The sequence below is a fragment of the Hydra vulgaris genome, chromosome 02, assembly GCF_038396675.1.
Source record: "Hydra vulgaris chromosome 02, alternate assembly HydraT2T_AEP".
Taxonomy (NCBI): Eukaryota; Metazoa; Cnidaria; class Hydrozoa; order Anthoathecata; family Hydridae; genus Hydra; species Hydra vulgaris.
The window spans coordinates 34,484,605-34,502,011 of record NC_088921.1 but is presented as its reverse complement, the minus strand read 5'-3'; the positions used below and the strand labels follow the sequence as shown (position 1 = coordinate 34,502,011).

The following is a 17,407-nucleotide window of genomic DNA, read 5'->3' as shown; positions in this document are numbered from 1 at the left end:
CACTGTATTTCATCGATAAAAAGACTCATCAGAAATGCTCATATCAATAAAAAACTCAGTATTTCTGATGAGTCTTTTTATTTATAAAACACAGTGTTAAATGAAAAAAAACTTTGTTAAGTGATTTTCTACTGATTTATAATTTCTATATATATATATATATATATATATATATATGTATATATATATATATATATATATATATATATATATATATAAAACCCGTAGAGGTTGTCCGAGAGTTTTTTCTATATTTTGTTGACAAAAAGTAAAAATTAAAATGCAAGACCGGAATTTTTTTTTTTTAATAATGATAGACTGCCTGCCCTAACCAAACCCTCAGTCGATGTAGCAGCACTCCCTTGCGGGTCAGGCTATTTGTCAGTCGATGTAGCAGCACTCCCTTGCGAGTCAGGCTATTTGTCAGTCGATGTAGCAGCACTCCCTTGCGAGTCAGGCTATTTGTCAGTCGATGTAGCAGCACTCCCTTGCGAGTCAGGCTATAAGATAGTCGATGTAGCAACACTCCGCGCATGATTTTCAGTAAAAAAAATAAAAATAAAAACATTTTATTAAAAAACATAAAAATAAAAACATTTTATTAAAAAAAATAAAATAAAAACATTGTTTATATTGTTAAAAACATTCACAATGTTTTTAAAACATTCTGGTCAATTAAATTTGCGTTTTTGTGGTTTTTTTAAAAAACGATTAATTTGTAATTAAATTAATGGTTTTTACTTTCGTCCAACACGGAAATGTTGGACGAAAGTTAAAAGTAATTAAAAGTGACGTATATGTTGGCGTAAGAATCACTTTTTTCCTTCCGCTCTTCCCAAAGCCAACAAACTATAGATCTATATATATATATATATATATATATATATATATATATATATATATATATATATATATATATATATATATATATATATATATATATATATATATATATATATTATGTATGTATATATATATAAAATATTTGTATATAAAATTTATACATATTGCTCAAATCTTAATTTGTTTTGTAAAAAACAGGCTGTAAATAAAGGATTTAGCAAAAAAGTTATTGATAGAGCAATTCAAAGCTAACTCAAAAGAATAATGAAAGAAAGTAGGCACTACATTAAGTAAGAAAGTTTTTTTATTGAATTTAACACAAAATTTACATTTTCAAACAATTTATTTAGCGTTTGCAGCATTGTTCATTTTCAAAACTTTTCGATTGAGTCGTGTTCCTGATTGACTTAAAAATTTCGAAATGCCTGAATAACATTCGCAAATTTTTGCATCATGATGCTGTCGTGTAATCGCATCTAAATCAAAAATTCAAATCAAATTTGAAAAAAATCAAACTGCAGAAATTATAGCAAATAGTTACATAAATGACTGACTAGGATAAACAAAATATATTTCCTGTGAAATAAAAAATCTAAAAAAATGCATAAAACCATTCTTACCCACTATCATATGATACAGGGTGTATGTTTTAAAATTTATCTTCAATAAACCACCCGAGACATTAAAACAGGCCCCAGCGTCCTCGCTCATCAACAACTTTCCAAAAGCAAAAGCCAATTTATATTACCTTCACAACGACTAAGAGAACTTATCTATTATTAAAAAAATAAAAATTACTTAAGGGTCAGAACACATATTATGTTTATTCTATATGAATGAAATTATCTTAATTTCAATACATGGATTTTTAAAATTGACTCTTGAATCACTTTTCTCTTTTATCTATTTTTGCCATCTAATTCAATGCAAATCTTTTTTGAAAATCTTTTTAAAAAAATGTAGTAAAATAAACAATATTATTATTTATGTAAAATATTTTGTAAAAAATTAACCATGAAAAAATACCTAAATGGGAAAAATAAATAAAACTTTTATTTAATTTACCCTGGCAAGACAAATGTCTTTCTTTGCTATCCTCTTTATCCAAAACACAACTTTTAGAGCCATTTTACCTAGGTATAGATAAATTATACATACAAAAATTAAATAAATTTTTTAAACATTATATAGTGATTTTTATTTAAACTTGTCAACAAACATGTATTTATAAAATATTTGCCAACAAAATTATATTCTATAACATATAGTTCTGATTTCTATTAATTTTTTTACTGCACACGCACACAGATTTTAATTAGAACAAAAGCAACATTAGGACTTTTTTTTACCAATATATTTGAAGACAACATCATTTTCCCTTGAGATAGATTAGTTTCTTTCGAGAAGTCATTGTTATTTTCAGCAACTGAAAAGCTTGCTATTTCACTGTGTAAATGGGGAGTTAATATTGATTTAAAAACATCTATAATTCAGTAAAAAAATAAGCATTTTATTTTAACAAACCATTATTTTACTTTTACAAAAATAGTTAACCTGCTATATTTGGAATCACGTTAGATGTTCTTTAGCTATTTGAACTATCAAAATAGTATCTTCCGTATAGTTCTTCATCACCAATCACAATATCTTAATCACTTTCACAAAATGTCATTGCTGTCTTTCTCCTTTAATATAAACTTTACTTTATAAACAAAAAAAGTGCATGATTTGTGTAATTCTTTATTGCAAAATTTTTTATTTGTTAAAAACTAATTTTAGTAAAATTTACTTTTGCTTTGTCCCTTTTTTCTCTTTGATGTCAGTTTCAATATTTGAAGTATCTGATGCTTTCTCTAAGTGTGACTGAGCTTCTTCATAAACACAAATCTATGTACATAAAATCATTTATCAATATCTAATGAAGATGTAATTGAAATTTTTGCGGCAAAAGCAGGCCCTATGAGAATGGAGTGCAATTGGTGCACCGCATAAAAATTAATGAATTTTAATGAAAAACCCATGAAAATTAATGAATTTTTTAGTTTTTAAAAAACACTAAAAGTTTAAAAAAAAAACTAAAAACATAGTTAAAAAAACTTTTTTTAATCGTTGGAAATCTTCTTTAAACATTCTAAAGACATTCAGAACATATAATTTAAACAAATGCCCATTGGAATATTGGATTTAAAATAAGTGATATTAAATGAGACTATAGTCATATTGTAAAGCAGGCCTAAAATAAATTTGCACCAGCACATGATTATCCTCTTCAGTGCCCTGGTCAAAACATACAGTTCAATATCTAATTCAATTAGTTTACATTTTTTTATAGTAATATGCAAACCTGTAGTGTATAAAATCCTAGCAGGGTATATCTTCCAATCAGAGGTTGATGCCTGCAAGGTTGTGACAGCTTTGCGAATCGCAGCGGAACTTTTAAATGGCAGCCAGAAGCATTTCCCATCATTTTTCATCCAACTTTTAGCAATCACTTCCACTTCTTTAATTTTTCCATTTAAAGTTCAACAATGGCAAATGAAATTTCAATATTCTGGTGCAATTTAATTCTAAACAATCTTATATAAGTTACAAAATAAAATTAAAAATACATTAGAGATTAAAAACAATGAACTTTGTAAAACGCTTTTTAGATTTATTAATGTAAAACACCAGTGTAAATATTTTATTATTTCTATAAACATACCAGGTATTTTTTCACACAAAAAATTTATAAATTAAAATGCATTAAACTCACTTAAAATTTGTTCAATGAACTACATATTTGACAAATTTACAACAAATTTTACAAAATGACACATGCACAGACATTCTTTAAAAATTGATGGTCTGCAAGTATAATCAAAGTTTGTGTTTTTAATTCAAGAAATCAGTGATCATAAGCAATATCACAATGTCTAAGCACAAAAAAAACATAACCACCTTTTTAAACAGGTATCATCAAGCCTTTCTTCAAAAGTTCTTTTTTTTTCGGAAAAATTGTTTTTAGGTTGGCTAATGAATTTACATAACAAACGTCTAAATAAGATGTTTCAAAACAATCAGGAAAAAACTTTCGAACTGAATGAGGATTTAGAGCCTTGCATTTTACAAGATCTACCAAAACCTCTTCTACTAAAATAAACCCTTTGTCTTGAATAAAATAAACTCTGTCTCATAAACTCTGTCACATTTGATGTGATCTTTTTATTTACCACTTGGGCAGAAATTTCTTTACCATTCCTTTCTCTAAGAAAAATATCCAACTTTTTTCTCTCATCTAATTGATTCACTATTTGGGCAACAGTCTGATGTGATTTTTGCACCATTTTTTTAATTCAACCCAAAAAGTTTTCAAAAGGAAAAGCTGATAGATGATCAAGACTCTCCCCAAAGTTAACACAATCATCAGCTAAATGAATCATGCTATGAACATTGTATGTTACCAAGATCTCCCCATACAAAATTTGTACTTCTCTGACAAACTATATAAGCAGCTGTTTAGCAAATGCCACTAACAATTCATTTTTGGCCATTTTATTAGAAAGCAGTATGTGCATAGCAATTGAAAGAGAAATAAATAAGTCATAGTTTTATTTATTTTTCCTTTTTAAAACAACAGGTCCAGCATAAAGCAGAATAATCGAAACTCTGTTGCTTTCCACTTCTCAAGTTCATTTAAAGAGCGTGGTCTATGTTGAAAATTGGATGGTGTATAACTTCGTAAATTTATGAGTTCATTTGAAATACTGTCTTTAACAGATTGACTTATTCTAATACATCGGGGACCTTTACACCAGTTTATTAGAAGTTTTTTAACTACCCCAAGACATATAAGGTGCATATAGTCTAATGGGAATTCAGTTACCATTGGGAAATTTAACTGAACAAGTGGAGAAAGACTCTCAAGCTGGTGACCTTCTTTATAAAAATTATTTTTAAAAGCCATGTCAGTACAAAGTAAAGTAGTCGTTTCCAATAATCTTACGCCATGTTTTTGTGTGCCAACTGCCATACATCTTTCACAGCTATGATAGCCACTATGCCCTATAATGCATTTAACAAATGCTCTTGCAGACGCATCACAAACAAAAGCTTTAATAGTCACCAGCAGCTGTTTATACCCATTAGTTTGCAATTTTTTCATTTCAAGAATAAAATCTTCAAAGCACTTATCCAAATTGTTTGGTTTTCCCTGACCATGCCAAATTGCAACAGCATAGGATCCTTTTCTGTTAATTGTAACTAGTATAGGCCAAATGGAAGTCTTTTTACTATTGCACATAGGTGCACCATCAATACTTACAATTAGATCAAGCTTTTCCTTATTTCCAACTGTTGATATGTAATAATCAATTGCACTTTTAACTCCAAGATGTATATAATCGTCTCCACTGACATATAAAACATTAACTTTTTGAAGAGATTTTTGTAATGTCTGCCAGCATTTTGGTATAGATGGAGTAAATTTATTTAAGTGAAATAAAAGTGCATTTAAAGCATCATCTTTTATACAGTATTTTAATAACCACTCATATAAAAAATCTTTTGTTGAAGTTAGAGTATCAATACTACTGTATAAACTATTTTTAAATGCAATGTTGTCAACATCACAATAATTAGATTCAACTTTACTTAAACAAAATTTATTTTCTGGCGAAGTGATTGAAAACATCAATATATCACTGTGCACATCTTCAGAAACTTCAAAAATCTTTTGAATGTCTAAATCTAGATGAACGCAATTTCCTCTACCAACAATGTTGCACTCTTCAAGAAGATATTTTATTCTTTTTTCAGTATTTCGTTTTTCTTTCATAAATTCTCTCATATATAGGCTTCTGTCATATTTAGGCATTATTATCTTTATTTTATTACATCACAAAAGAAAAAAAAATAAAGGCATTATTATTCTTATACAGAAAAAATCAATTTAAATTGCATTTTGTACTATATGATTTAAGTTTGCAGTCAGAATTTATCAGGCAAATACTTGCAGCCATTAATAATTTGCTATGATAATAGTAATGTTATTATAATAAGCATTAATAAGCCAAATTGCTGCTAAGTTGTGACTTTTTCATGTTAAATTGTTAAAATATTTATATTAAGATGTTCTATTATCCTCAAATAGTTAAAAAACTACCCTAATTTCATTAGGATAATCTTTATTCAAGAACTGAAAAAATAATTACTTAATAAAATATATGTTTTTCAATAAGTTTATACTCATTTTATACCGTATAATACAATTAAAATTTGAACAAACGTTTTATAACCACCAAAAATAACAAAAAAATCCCAGCAGAAAATGCTCAGCAAATTACTGTTAGTAAACGGCTCAATAAATTTGTTTTTTGTCAACAGTAAATCAACGAACGCTCAGTGTTTGCAAATAAACGTTGATTTGCTGTTGATAACATTGCTGTTGCTACAACATCCATTTATGGTTGATCGCCGTTGATCGCTAATAAGGAGATTTAGCAACGAGACGCGGGCATTATTTGACAACGGCGTTGCGCTATCAGCGCGTCGTGTAACTTCCACGATTTAGCATTTGTTGTGAAACGCGCGCTCAAAAATCGTAAACAAACATGGCGGCCAACTACAGTTTGAAATCCGTACGAGAATTAGTTCTTTTAAGTTATGCTGACGATTTAATTGATGACGAAGAGTATATAATTTTAAATGAGTTAAACGAGTCTCGTGAATCATATCCATATTGTAAATATGACAGGTTTGATATTAACAATTTTGATGATGCACAGTGTCAAGTTGATTTTCGTTTCAAGAAGAACGACCTAGCCACCCTAGTTGCTGTTTTTGGATTACCAGAAAAAATTATAACCTCGCAGAGAACAGTATGCAGTGGTTTAGAAGGACTTTGTGTTTTACTAAAACGACTTGCTTTTCCGTGTAGATACACGGATATGGCATCCTTATTTGGAAGAAACCCTACTGAGATATGCCTTATTTTTAATACAGTAATTGATTTTATGTATGAAACCCACTGTCATAGACTTAAAAATTGGAATCAACCTATCCTCCAACCTCAAAAATTGAAAGAATACTGCGATGCCATTTACCAAAAAGGATCCCCATTAAATAATTGTTTTGGATTTATCGATGGTACAGTCCGAGGAATCGCTAGACCTGAAGTTGATCAAAGAGTTGTTTATAACGGCCATAAAAAAAAGCATGCTCTCAAATATCAAAGTTTAGTATTGCCTAACGGTTTGGTGGGCAATTTTGCAGGGCCATACGAAGGAAGGAAACACGATGCTACTATGCTGTATGAGTCTGGGTTGTTAGTTCAACTGGAAAACCATGCTTGGTTCAACAGACAACCTTTGTGCATATATGGAGACCCAGCTTATCCATTAAGTGTACATTTGCAAGCACCATTTCGGAATGCAAACATAACACCAGACCAGCATGCTTATAATAAGGCCATGAGTGCAGTTCGTGTTTCAGTTGAATGGTTATTTGGACTTATTTCTAACTATTTTAAACTTGTGGATTTTCAAAAAATGCAGAAAGTTGGCTTAAGCGCAGTTGGGAAAATATATGTTACATGTGCATTGTTACAAAATGCTCATACATGTCTGTATGGAAATATAGTATCCGAATATTTTGATTGTCAACCTCCAACATTACAACAATACTTTGCTTAGTAAAACAGTTATTGTATTTTTTTTAACAAAATAACAAAAAGATTTAATATATATTAGAATAATAACAGCAGCTAAAACATAAAACTAATCTTTAAGCAGTGTATTTTATGTTTTCAAAACACGTTTATTATTTATTCAAAAACGCATTGAGTATAGTGTTCTGTTGAGCCATCATGGCAATCATCTGTTGCAACATAGCATTGTGTTGCTGCTGTTGGATTTCAAATTGTTGTCTTGCAAGTTCTTGAGCATGAGCAACTTGCTCTCTCTCCAGTCTTTTATTTTCCTTATCATATTCTAACTTTTCTTTTAGAAAAATAAGTGTGTCTGAACTGCTTCTTCGATTTACCAATTTTTTTTTTTCACTTACATTGTCCTCGTCTTTTCGTTTTCGAGTCTCACCAAATCTTTCCATGGCCTTTGTTCGCATTTCTACTGCTTTATTTTTTTCAGTTTCATTTACTAGTTTCTTCTGTTGAGACTCATTGTCATTTTTTTTTTCAGTGTCTGTAAAAATATTATACAATTCTTCTATTAAGCCTTCTGATTCGGTAGGAATGTCACCTCCAAGTCCTGATGCTAGTTTAGCTTTGCTAGCTTTTGCTTTATACTTTCTCAACAAAATCATGAATCTTTCACGTACACCTCGAGGCGTGGCAACACATGGAAAAATATCAAGAGTGTTAATCACATCTGCAACAGCTGACCACCCTTGTCCGCGCTCTCTGCTTCCTTGTTTGTGTAAAAGAATTCCATTTCCAGCTATTTCTCTTAACATGAGAATGTCTTTTTCATCATCCCATTGCATGGATAACCTAAAAATATTTACTAAAAACTTTAACTTGGTAGAAAAAACGTTAAAAAATAAATATAAATAAAAACATTAATAAATATAATATACTCAGCTTATATTTAAAAAAGTAGAATACTTTAAAACGATAAGCATTGTTTTTTTTTAATGTTTGAATTATATAACTTACTTTTTGTCCGCAAAATATTCTGCCATTTTTAACGTACTGTAAACAACGTGAAAACTGAAGTTTTGAAGTTGAGAACGGGACGTATAAATTTAACACGCGTCAAATTACTTGTCACCAGGCTACTTTTAGGGTTTTCACTGAGAAAACATACGTACGCGTCGCATTTGCTAAATCTCCATAATATCAACGCAAAATCAACGTTGATCAACATCAAATCAACGCTTCATTTTTTAGAGGGATCATATTAGTACTCATGCTTATTTTAGTGAATATAGCCCTAATATTAATTTAGATATGAATTTTGTCCAGTAAAAGTGAATTCTTGGAATAACAAGTCTAAATTAATTCGGAAGTGTAAACCCAGTGTCAAAAAATTCACATGCTCTGGTGACGGTCTATACAATGGAGAAATAAAAATAGGGTTCTAACGAGACCAAGAAATAAAACACGCTCCAATACTTCTCAACCGTGACAATGGCGTCAAAGTATCCGAAAACAGTCGGAGGCCTTTCTTGTAAAAGAACTGTCCAAAAAGACGGAATTAAATAATATTTGCCAGTTTTACAATTGCATTGTTATATAATGATTTATGGCTTCTTTCTAATGTCTTCTTTGACGTTTTTATGTAACATTTGTAAACGTTTTTTAGTAATAAATTTATACGTCTGGAGACGATCGGGGCAATAACAGGGCGATATATTACAAAGAAAAATTTAGTTAGAACGCAGGTGGTGTTTATCTTTGATACTTTAAATACACACATTCGCGTACAACAAGATATGACATTGAAACAATTAAAACATAATATGTAAAAGTTTTAAAAACAAGGACGAAAATAAGGCTCAAAATGTGACGTCAAATAATTCTAAATCAATTTTTCACCTTTTTTACCATGTAAACCCTAAGTATGACGTCAAATTGTTTTTTTTTTTTATAATTTGCAAACAAATGATATTCTTAACATTTCAACTTTGAAATTTGAAGTGATAGAAGCAGTTTATCAATTAAAATCGTTTTTAAAGTATCTTTAAAAAATACAAAATTATTTTGAAAAAAATATTTACAATTGAAAAAGTATATTATAATAAAGTAAAAGATGTTTGAAACCAAAGGTAAATACTTTATCATATACGTTTTTTTTATTGTTTATTTTGTTAAAAGGCATACATAGTTCTTTATTTTTTGTTTTTAATAGGCTTTATAAGTTTTTATTAAGTAAGCATTTATAATTTTTTGCAAATAAGCTAATATATAAATTTATTTGACTTTATAAACGAGTCTATGCCATCAAATCCAAATTATTAAAGCATTTATTTTTTTAATTTTATCTTGCTGTACCTTCAAAGACAGTTAAATCCTTAACACCTTCGTCTCACCAGCGTTTTTATTACCGTTAAGGGGCTGATCAAAAACGCGCTAACCAAATTTGCTTAGGACTAAAAGAATGTTAAGGTTAACCTTTATTCAAGATAAAAATGCTCTTATTTTTTGATGCCGAAACCAGTACTAAAATGGTGAAAGTTTGATAAACTTCTTTTTATAATTTAGCTATAAAATATTTCATATATTCATTTCATACGCATTGATTTACAACGATTTTTGATGACCGGATCACTACCTATACTATATACTATGCTATCAACTATATACTATACTAGTAACCATGTTCTCAAAATATTCAAAAAACACTAGTACCCATGTTCTAACATATTATTTTTGAACAACGTCTATTTACATCTGGACATACTGTGGTAGGCAAAGCAAAAAAAAAAAAAAAAAAATAATAACAATATTAATAATAACAATAATTATAATAATAATAATGATAATAATAATGGAAAACAGAACAATGAAAAAATACTACTTCAAATGTTAGATATTTGTTAGCGCCATAGCACCCTTAATAACCTAAGAACTAAAAGATTTACTAAGATCAAACAATTTCAAGCAGGTATTTTATGTGACCATGTAACGAAATTTATTTTATATAATCGTATATAGAGATTATAGTTTACAGAATCATGTAAACTATAATCAGAAGTAGCTTATATTAAATATAGTTCTAAAAGCTCATTAAAAAAGTTTTATAAAGTTTCTTGTCGTTTACATTTATTATTTATAATAAATTTTTTACGTTAGTGTTAGCAGCCATCGCGTATTAGTTAGACGTTCAATGTCTCGGGCCTCTTTGTTCTGACTTAGAACAAAGAGGCCCAAGGCATTGAACGTCGGGCCCCTTCTCGGCCGACTTGGACTAAGTAAACGACATTAATAAAGTAGGAGGCATTAACTTCTTGGTTAAATGCCCTTCTGCAGTGCAAGTTAAGTTAACTCTTTAATTTAAGCAAATAAACATTCGTAATAAACAATCGTAGTAAATCTTTGCGAATTTATCTTTTGAATAATATTTAACATAATACTTAACATAATACTTTTATTTAGTCGAAAGAAAAAATTTAAATGAATTTAAAATACACATTGACTTGGATGAAAAAATCGAAGATTTCGAAATATCAAAATACTCCTTAGCTAAACAAGGTAGGATATTTAATCTCATTTTCTTTCAAAATGAAATGTCAAAACTGTATTTAAAATGTTGTTTGGGGCTCTCACACAAACAAAAAAGCAAACACTTTGTCTAAGAGTAATGCAATAAATTCATAAGCCTGATTGTTTAACTGATAAGTATTTTTGACCTTTCCGTTTTCCATCGTTAGACATTAAACAATAATAAAAATGTACAAAACAATTCATTAGTTTTTTGACTCTCAAAATCAACTGTAAAGATCAATGGAGTGAACAAAATATAATGTACTAAGTTTCGGTTTCTTTTCATTTTTAGAGGCTCATAAACAAAATGTTTGTCCTTCATTAATAAGAGAAGCTATCGTATTTAAAGAAATGAGTGAGTTGCTTTATTCGAAAAACATTGAACTTGTTCAAACTACTTCGTATTTTGATTTCAACGAACTTTTTGATATGAAGCCGTTAAAAACAGAACGCAGGTATACAAGAAAAAGCAAAGAACAATTAGTTGCCGATGAAGTTTCTCAAATATGTATTCATAAAACAAAACGTGCAGCGTCTGAAATGCTACTCAAAACAGTAACTGTTAACGAAAGACCTTCTCTTCCACTTTTCCGTTCTCTGGTTAACATTCATGAAATGCCTATTTATGATAGAAAAAGTAGCTTAAGTGAATTCGGTAACCAAAGTTCTATAAAAGCCGTTGTCGACAACAACTGTAACGCAGGTAGGTCTTGACGTATATTCAAAGTTCTTTGTTTATTTGAAACTTGGGTTTAAAAATGTAAAGCCATTAACAAGCTCTTCATTATTTAGTATTTTTGTTTTGTTTTAGAAAGCAACGTTTTAGAGAAATCCGCTTCTTCGCCACACTTATCAACATTAAAATGTACAAAAAGTAGAGCATTATCTGAAGTTTGCGTGCAGTCAAAAAACGTCGATGTTAGTGCATCGCTGCCGTTGATCAACAGTCTCTTGACTTTTAACGCCAATAATATGATTTATAATCAGGATGTTCATGAGAAAAAATGCAACAAATCCTCGCATAGAGCTTTTATTCAAAATTTGTCATCAAACGTTAGTAAAATAGAGTGCAATGATCTTATAGAAAATGGTTTATTAACCACTCAAAGTTGTGTAACCGACTCCAGTTGTTCTCTTTCGAAGAACACCGACAAAAATAAAGATGACAGTATTTGTAAAACTTCACAAAAGAGACGCTTTTTTACAAGAGTTTTTGGTTTTATGAAAAAAAAGTTTTTTAAATGTTATAAGTAATATATATTTAACTCATGTAAATAATAAAATATAAACAAGATTATGTTGTTGTCGGCTATATAAAAAGGCTGTAAATGTTCGAAAACCTCTAGGACCCTGTAGGGATTTTCGTCTAAAAAAGATTAGTTCTCTTTCTCTCTCAACAATTTCTCCAACATTGTTATTTGTTGTGCAACCTGGTTTAAATGCTCATTATTTATTTTTGATTTTTATCATTGTTAATTTTACCAGATTATTAACAAAATATAAAACAATTTCTATGAAGTATATTACAACAACACGAAGGAAAAAACTAAGCACGAGAGTGGTGCGTTGTGGAGGTTGGTGGGTGTTGCTGTTAGAGAGGCATCTCTTTTACTGCTCCCTCTAGCGCTTCCAAAACTTGTTATCGGTGATCACATTGTGAAAAGAAAATGATCAATAAACTTTATAGATGTACCTCTTGAAAATATAACTTGAAAATATCACAAAAGCGCGATTAAAAAATATACATGCAACATATACATACAGAGAGCAGAGAAAATACCACACTATAAACAATCAGTTTTATAAGTATTTGTTCTGATGTGCATCGGAATGTTAAGTTATTTGCTACGGTCACTCGTTACAGAATTCTGTTCATCTGATATATTATTGGTTTTATTTTTTAATGACGTGACAGGGAGCTTATAACTTTTGCAAGATATATATCATGTCAAACCGATGTGTTATAGTTTATAGATTTGGAATAGATTGCATTGTAAGTGCCAAAAATCAAGTGGTGGTAGAATTCATTTTTTTTTTAGTCGAAAACATTATTGATGGTGTTACAAGCTTGATATACGTTGTGTTGCTTTGTGTTGAACTTATACAATCAAGGGTGTAGCAGTTTCAAATAAGGAGAGTGCATAATTAAGGTGTGGTAATATAAACACTTTGTTTAATTAGAGAGCTAGAATTTTTTATCGACGTAAATGAATGTCTTTTGTAGCACACCATGAAATTGTAGAGATTTCGAACCTACTGATTGAAATTGACGTTCGCTTCACTTGAAGTTAAATGTAATAGTAGTTTTACAATGAGACTTTGTAGTAGAGCTTGTTAGACTCTCATATATACACCATATTTATTTTGCAAAAGTAACTTCTAAGTAGGATTTTACAAGAAAGACATTTATATAAATATAGTCGTTTTCATTTCATTGTGTTTTTGGTTTTCATCATATTCTGAATATTATATTTTGAATTATGAAATAGTGTGCCTTTTTGAACAAACTTTATCGACAAAATATTTGCATTTTGTTCTTGTTTTAATTTTTACAATGCATTCATATAAGATGGCGTGTACTCTTGGTAAAGAGACATGTTTGTTTTCTACTTGACGTTGCTATCATTGTATATCTTAATTACACGAAGCTTGTAAGTATGTACGGCTAAATAAGTAAGGAAACAAAACAATACTTTAAAAAAAACTAGAATATAAATACTTTTAACTCAAAAGTTTCAATAAGTCGTCGCTTTAGTTTGTTGTAGTCCATGATTTTGTGTTGTTAGATGATGAGATTAGCAAACTAGCCTTGAAAATGACTCAAATATTGGCCTAAATAAAAACGTTGCTCAAAATATCGAAAACAATTTCAATGCAGACCATTTAATTAACGAACTTGCACGAAAACCTCAAGATGATTTGTGTTCTTTTGAGGTACCTAATGATGAATGCAATATGACAAGAAAAAAGAAACAAGCGGCCTGATAGATCTGCTTAAGATGTTAACGTTCACAAGAAACTAAAAATGACAGGAAAAAGGTACTTAGGCAATAAAAAAGTCAAAATTGATGGTAAAATTGAAGTTAAACTAAGTGAAGCGGAGCATGAAAAAAGAAAAATGGGACCTGCGTGTAATTCCAAAATTTGTAAAACAAATAAAAAACGAAAATGTACTAAAATATTAGAAGAGATGAAACATGATTTATTCAAATTTGTTTTGCAACTATTTTGGAAATAAAAACAAGTTTACATCCGCAACCACGTGAAGAAAACTGATGTACAACAGAAAACTGTTATAGAGAAAATAAGCAGGAGGTCTGGTTCATTCAAATACTACTTAAGTCCTACTACTGTTGATTTAAAACCTGTTTGTAAACAGATGTTCTTGAATATCCTTGGTATGAAAGAATGGATGGTTCAGAATTGGGTATCAAGTACAGTTGTGTCTCCAGACGACGAGGAAGCACAGCATTCAGAACAAGAAGGTGGTGCTATTCTACCAAAAGATGTCATTAAACAATGTGGATGTAGAGAGAAAAAAATACAACAAAAGAAAAAGATCATTTCTAAATGGTTTGAAAGTTTACCAAAAGTCCCATCTCATTATTTTAGAGCATCCACGTCGAAAATGTATTTACAACCATTATGGGATACAAAAATTGATTTGTACAGATCATACAAAGACTTTTGCATTTCTCACAATAAACCGTATGGATATATATATGCAAGTTTTTGAAGAAAAGGATTTATCCCTCTTCGTTCCCAAAAAAGACCAGTGTGATACTTGTTACGCATTCAAAGCAGGAAATGTTTCAAAGGAAGACTACGATCAGCATATTTCTAAGGAAAATAGGGCTCGAGCTGAAAAAGAATGGGACAAATAAAAGGCAGTTGATGGTGAAATATATTCTTTGACGGAAGACATGGAATCTGCTAAGTTAACCCTCATGACAAAGGCAAGTGCCATGTATTATAAGACGAAGTTATGTTCACTTTATTACAATGTTTATAACTTAGCTAATAGACATTGCAAATGTTACTGGTTTTCAGAAGTAGAGGGGGATTTATGGGCCAACACATTTGCCTCCTGTTTGGTTGATTATTTGAAGGAACATTATCTCCTTGCCGCTCCATTGTATTATACACAGATGGTTGCACAAATCAAAATTGTAACCAATTTGTATCAAATTCCCTTCTTCAATTTGCTGTCCAAAATAATATCAATGTAACTCGGAAATACCTAGTGAAAGGGCATACGCAAATGGAGGGAGATTCAGAACATGCGAGTATTGAAAAACAAATTAAGGGAAAGGATGTGTACCTACCATTTCAGTATGTAAAATATACCAAGGAAGCCCGGCAAACTTCTTTCCCTTATGAGGCTGCATACTTGAAATATGACTTTTTCAAGGATTTCTCTAATATAACCTATTACGAATCAGTTCGTCCAGGAAGAAAGAAGGGTGACCCATGTGTCGTTGATGCTCGCTGTTTCTAGTGCCGACCACAGGAACGATTCAATACAAATTATCTTTTGATGGAAGTTTTGTGGATTTGCCTAGAAGACCAATCAAAGTTAAAAAAGGTGAGTCACCTATACAACTATTTAAGGAAAGGATTCCGCTTCCATACACCAAATGAAAACATTTACAAGACTTGAAGTATGTCATTCCAGAGGATTACCATCACTTTTATGACTCCCTTCCTTACAAGAAATAATTTTGTGAAGACAACTGCAGGTGTTGGAGGACACTTAAAAGTTGCCCATTAGAACACCAAAGAAGATATATGGAGTTTTGTAACTGTTTAACGTTACTATTGTTTGAAAGACTGCTGTTTTACAGTTTTATATGCCTTTTAGTAAATAAATGATGTCCTTTTTCATTTTAGACAATGCAGTTTTATAATTGACTTACCTTCTTAAACAATACTTATCTCAGACAAAACTCTAGGTCAATTGCACGTATCTTAGAAAATTGCCCATATTTCAAAGTAAAAACTTATTCTAATCAAATCAATATTTTAAATAAACAAACAAAAGAATTTAATAATTTGACGTTTTTTTTATTTTTTTATTTCTTTATTTCTGTGGTTTTTTTGAAAAATATCACGTTTTTTGGCTCTCCTGAAAAGTTGTGATTTTTTAGATACGTGGTGTTGGAGTTTAGCCACCAATGTGTAACTTTATTCTTCAAACAGGTCAACCGCTATTGATTGATGGCATTTTATCAAAACGCTAGATTTGTTTGATAGCAAGTACAAATTGCCGACTAGACAAAGGTTTTCGTATGAAATAGTGCCGCTTAAACTTGAATCATTTAAAATAAAGGTTATGCATCTTTTAAATGAAGCTGAATTTTGCCATCTGGATGGCAAAGTTCAGCTTGAATTCTACAAATGGATGGACATCACAAGCCTCGCATTCATGCATCGGCGCCACTATACATTTTGTTGATCCAAATTTTTGTTTGAAATCGATTCGCATTGCATTAAAGCGCAGCCCCAAAGCTCATACTAGTCTATATTTAAAGGAGCAAATAGAATTAAGTCTAAATAAATGGAAAATAAACGATGAAACACTTTTAACAAGTAGTGACACTGCTGCGAATATTAAACATTGTTTTGAAGATCTAATGAATAAATTGTAGATACCTTGTTTTTGTCACATACTAAATTTAATTGTTAAAGATGTTCTTGTAAAAGAAAATGAGCAATCAACTGAAGAAAATGGTTGCGTTTTCATAATTTTAAAGAAATCTAGGAAACTGGTTGGCTTATGTAAACATAGTAATAAACTTTCTGCTCAGCTAGTTAGTTGTGTAGAATTAAGTAATATGAAAATTGACAATCCGAAAGATAAATGTTCAATTAACAAATAAAAGAAAGACCTACTCGGTGGAATTCAACCTTTTTAATGCTGCAATCAGTTTTTAAACTTAGCGACTCAATCAAAGACGTTTTAATCAAACCAGAGAACAAAGATAATAAAGAGTTGTTGTTAAAAAGCTGGGAAAAGGGAATCATTGGCGAGCTAATTGATTTATTAGAACCAATACATGATTTTACAAAAATTTTAAGCGGATCACAATTTACGACTTGTTCAATTATATGAGGCGTTGCAAACGAAAGAAGCACACCAACCAAAATCAAGTTTTGAGTAAGCGCGCGAAATTACACTTTTTCCTACCACGTGGTAGAAGAGTTTACACACCCTCCTATTCGCAGCAGTGTCACTACTTGTTAAAAATGTTTCATCTTGTGTTATATTGTAGATGACAGACTAAAGTAAAAAATGGTTAAAGAAAACGGATTTTCGAAAGTTGGTTGGTAAGCCCCTTTCGTTCGCAACGCCTCATATTACCA

General features: G+C 30.3%; 2 protein-coding genes across 4 annotated transcripts; one reads left to right on the top strand and one right to left on the bottom strand.

The window, feature by feature from the left end:
• Positions 1 to 1,129: 1,129 nt before the first annotated feature.
• Positions 1,130 to 8,666, bottom strand: LOC136076895 (uncharacterized). Of its 3 annotated transcripts, none has more exons than XM_065790688.1 (7): positions 8,495 to 8,666; positions 3,188 to 8,329; positions 2,633 to 2,730; positions 2,193 to 2,528; positions 1,909 to 1,976; positions 1,464 to 1,616; positions 1,130 to 1,319 (listed from the first exon to the last, which is right to left on the bottom strand). In XM_065790688.1, exons 1-2 carry the CDS (start codon positions 8,518 to 8,520, stop codon positions 7,642 to 7,644), a joined length of 714 nt encoding a protein of 237 aa, XP_065646760.1. In that variant the 5' UTR covers positions 8,521 to 8,666; the 3' UTR covers positions 1,130 to 1,319; positions 1,464 to 1,616; positions 1,909 to 1,976; positions 2,193 to 2,528; positions 2,633 to 2,730; positions 3,188 to 7,641. The 3 variants fall into 3 exon arrangements, with proteins under 3 accessions (XP_065646760.1, XP_065646758.1, XP_065646759.1); XM_065790686.1 differs by lacking the exon at positions 8,495 to 8,666 and having other exon boundaries at positions 2,193 to 2,289; positions 2,398 to 2,528; positions 3,188 to 6,291; XM_065790687.1 differs by lacking the exon at positions 8,495 to 8,666 and having other exon boundaries at positions 2,193 to 2,326; positions 2,398 to 2,528; positions 3,188 to 6,276.
• Positions 8,667 to 9,456: 790 nt separating this feature from the next.
• Positions 9,457 to 12,341, top strand: LOC136076490 (uncharacterized). The gene is made up of 4 exons (XM_065789856.1): positions 9,457 to 9,606; positions 10,937 to 11,032; positions 11,337 to 11,747; positions 11,856 to 12,341. The coding sequence occupies exons 1-4, from the start codon at positions 9,591 to 9,593 to the stop codon at positions 12,296 to 12,298; spliced, it is 966 nt and encodes a 321-aa protein (XP_065645928.1). The 5' UTR covers positions 9,457 to 9,590; the 3' UTR covers positions 12,299 to 12,341.
• Positions 12,342 to 17,407: the final 5,066 nt, after the last annotated feature.

Bases quoted from the DNA above. Each gene is read 5' to 3' on its own strand.
- LOC136076895 (XM_065790686.1), bottom strand. From the start codon at position 5,698: ATGCCTAAATATGACAGAAGCCTATATATGAGAGAATTTATGAAAGAA.
- LOC136076490 (XM_065789856.1), top strand. The intron at 11,033-11,336 runs GTAGGATATTTA...TTTCATTTTTAG, and splicing joins ATACTCCTTAGCTAAACAAG to AGGCTCATAAACAAAATGTT. The intron at 11,748-11,855 runs GTAGGTCTTGAC...GTTTTGTTTTAG, and splicing joins CGACAACAACTGTAACGCAG to AAAGCAACGTTTTAGAGAAA.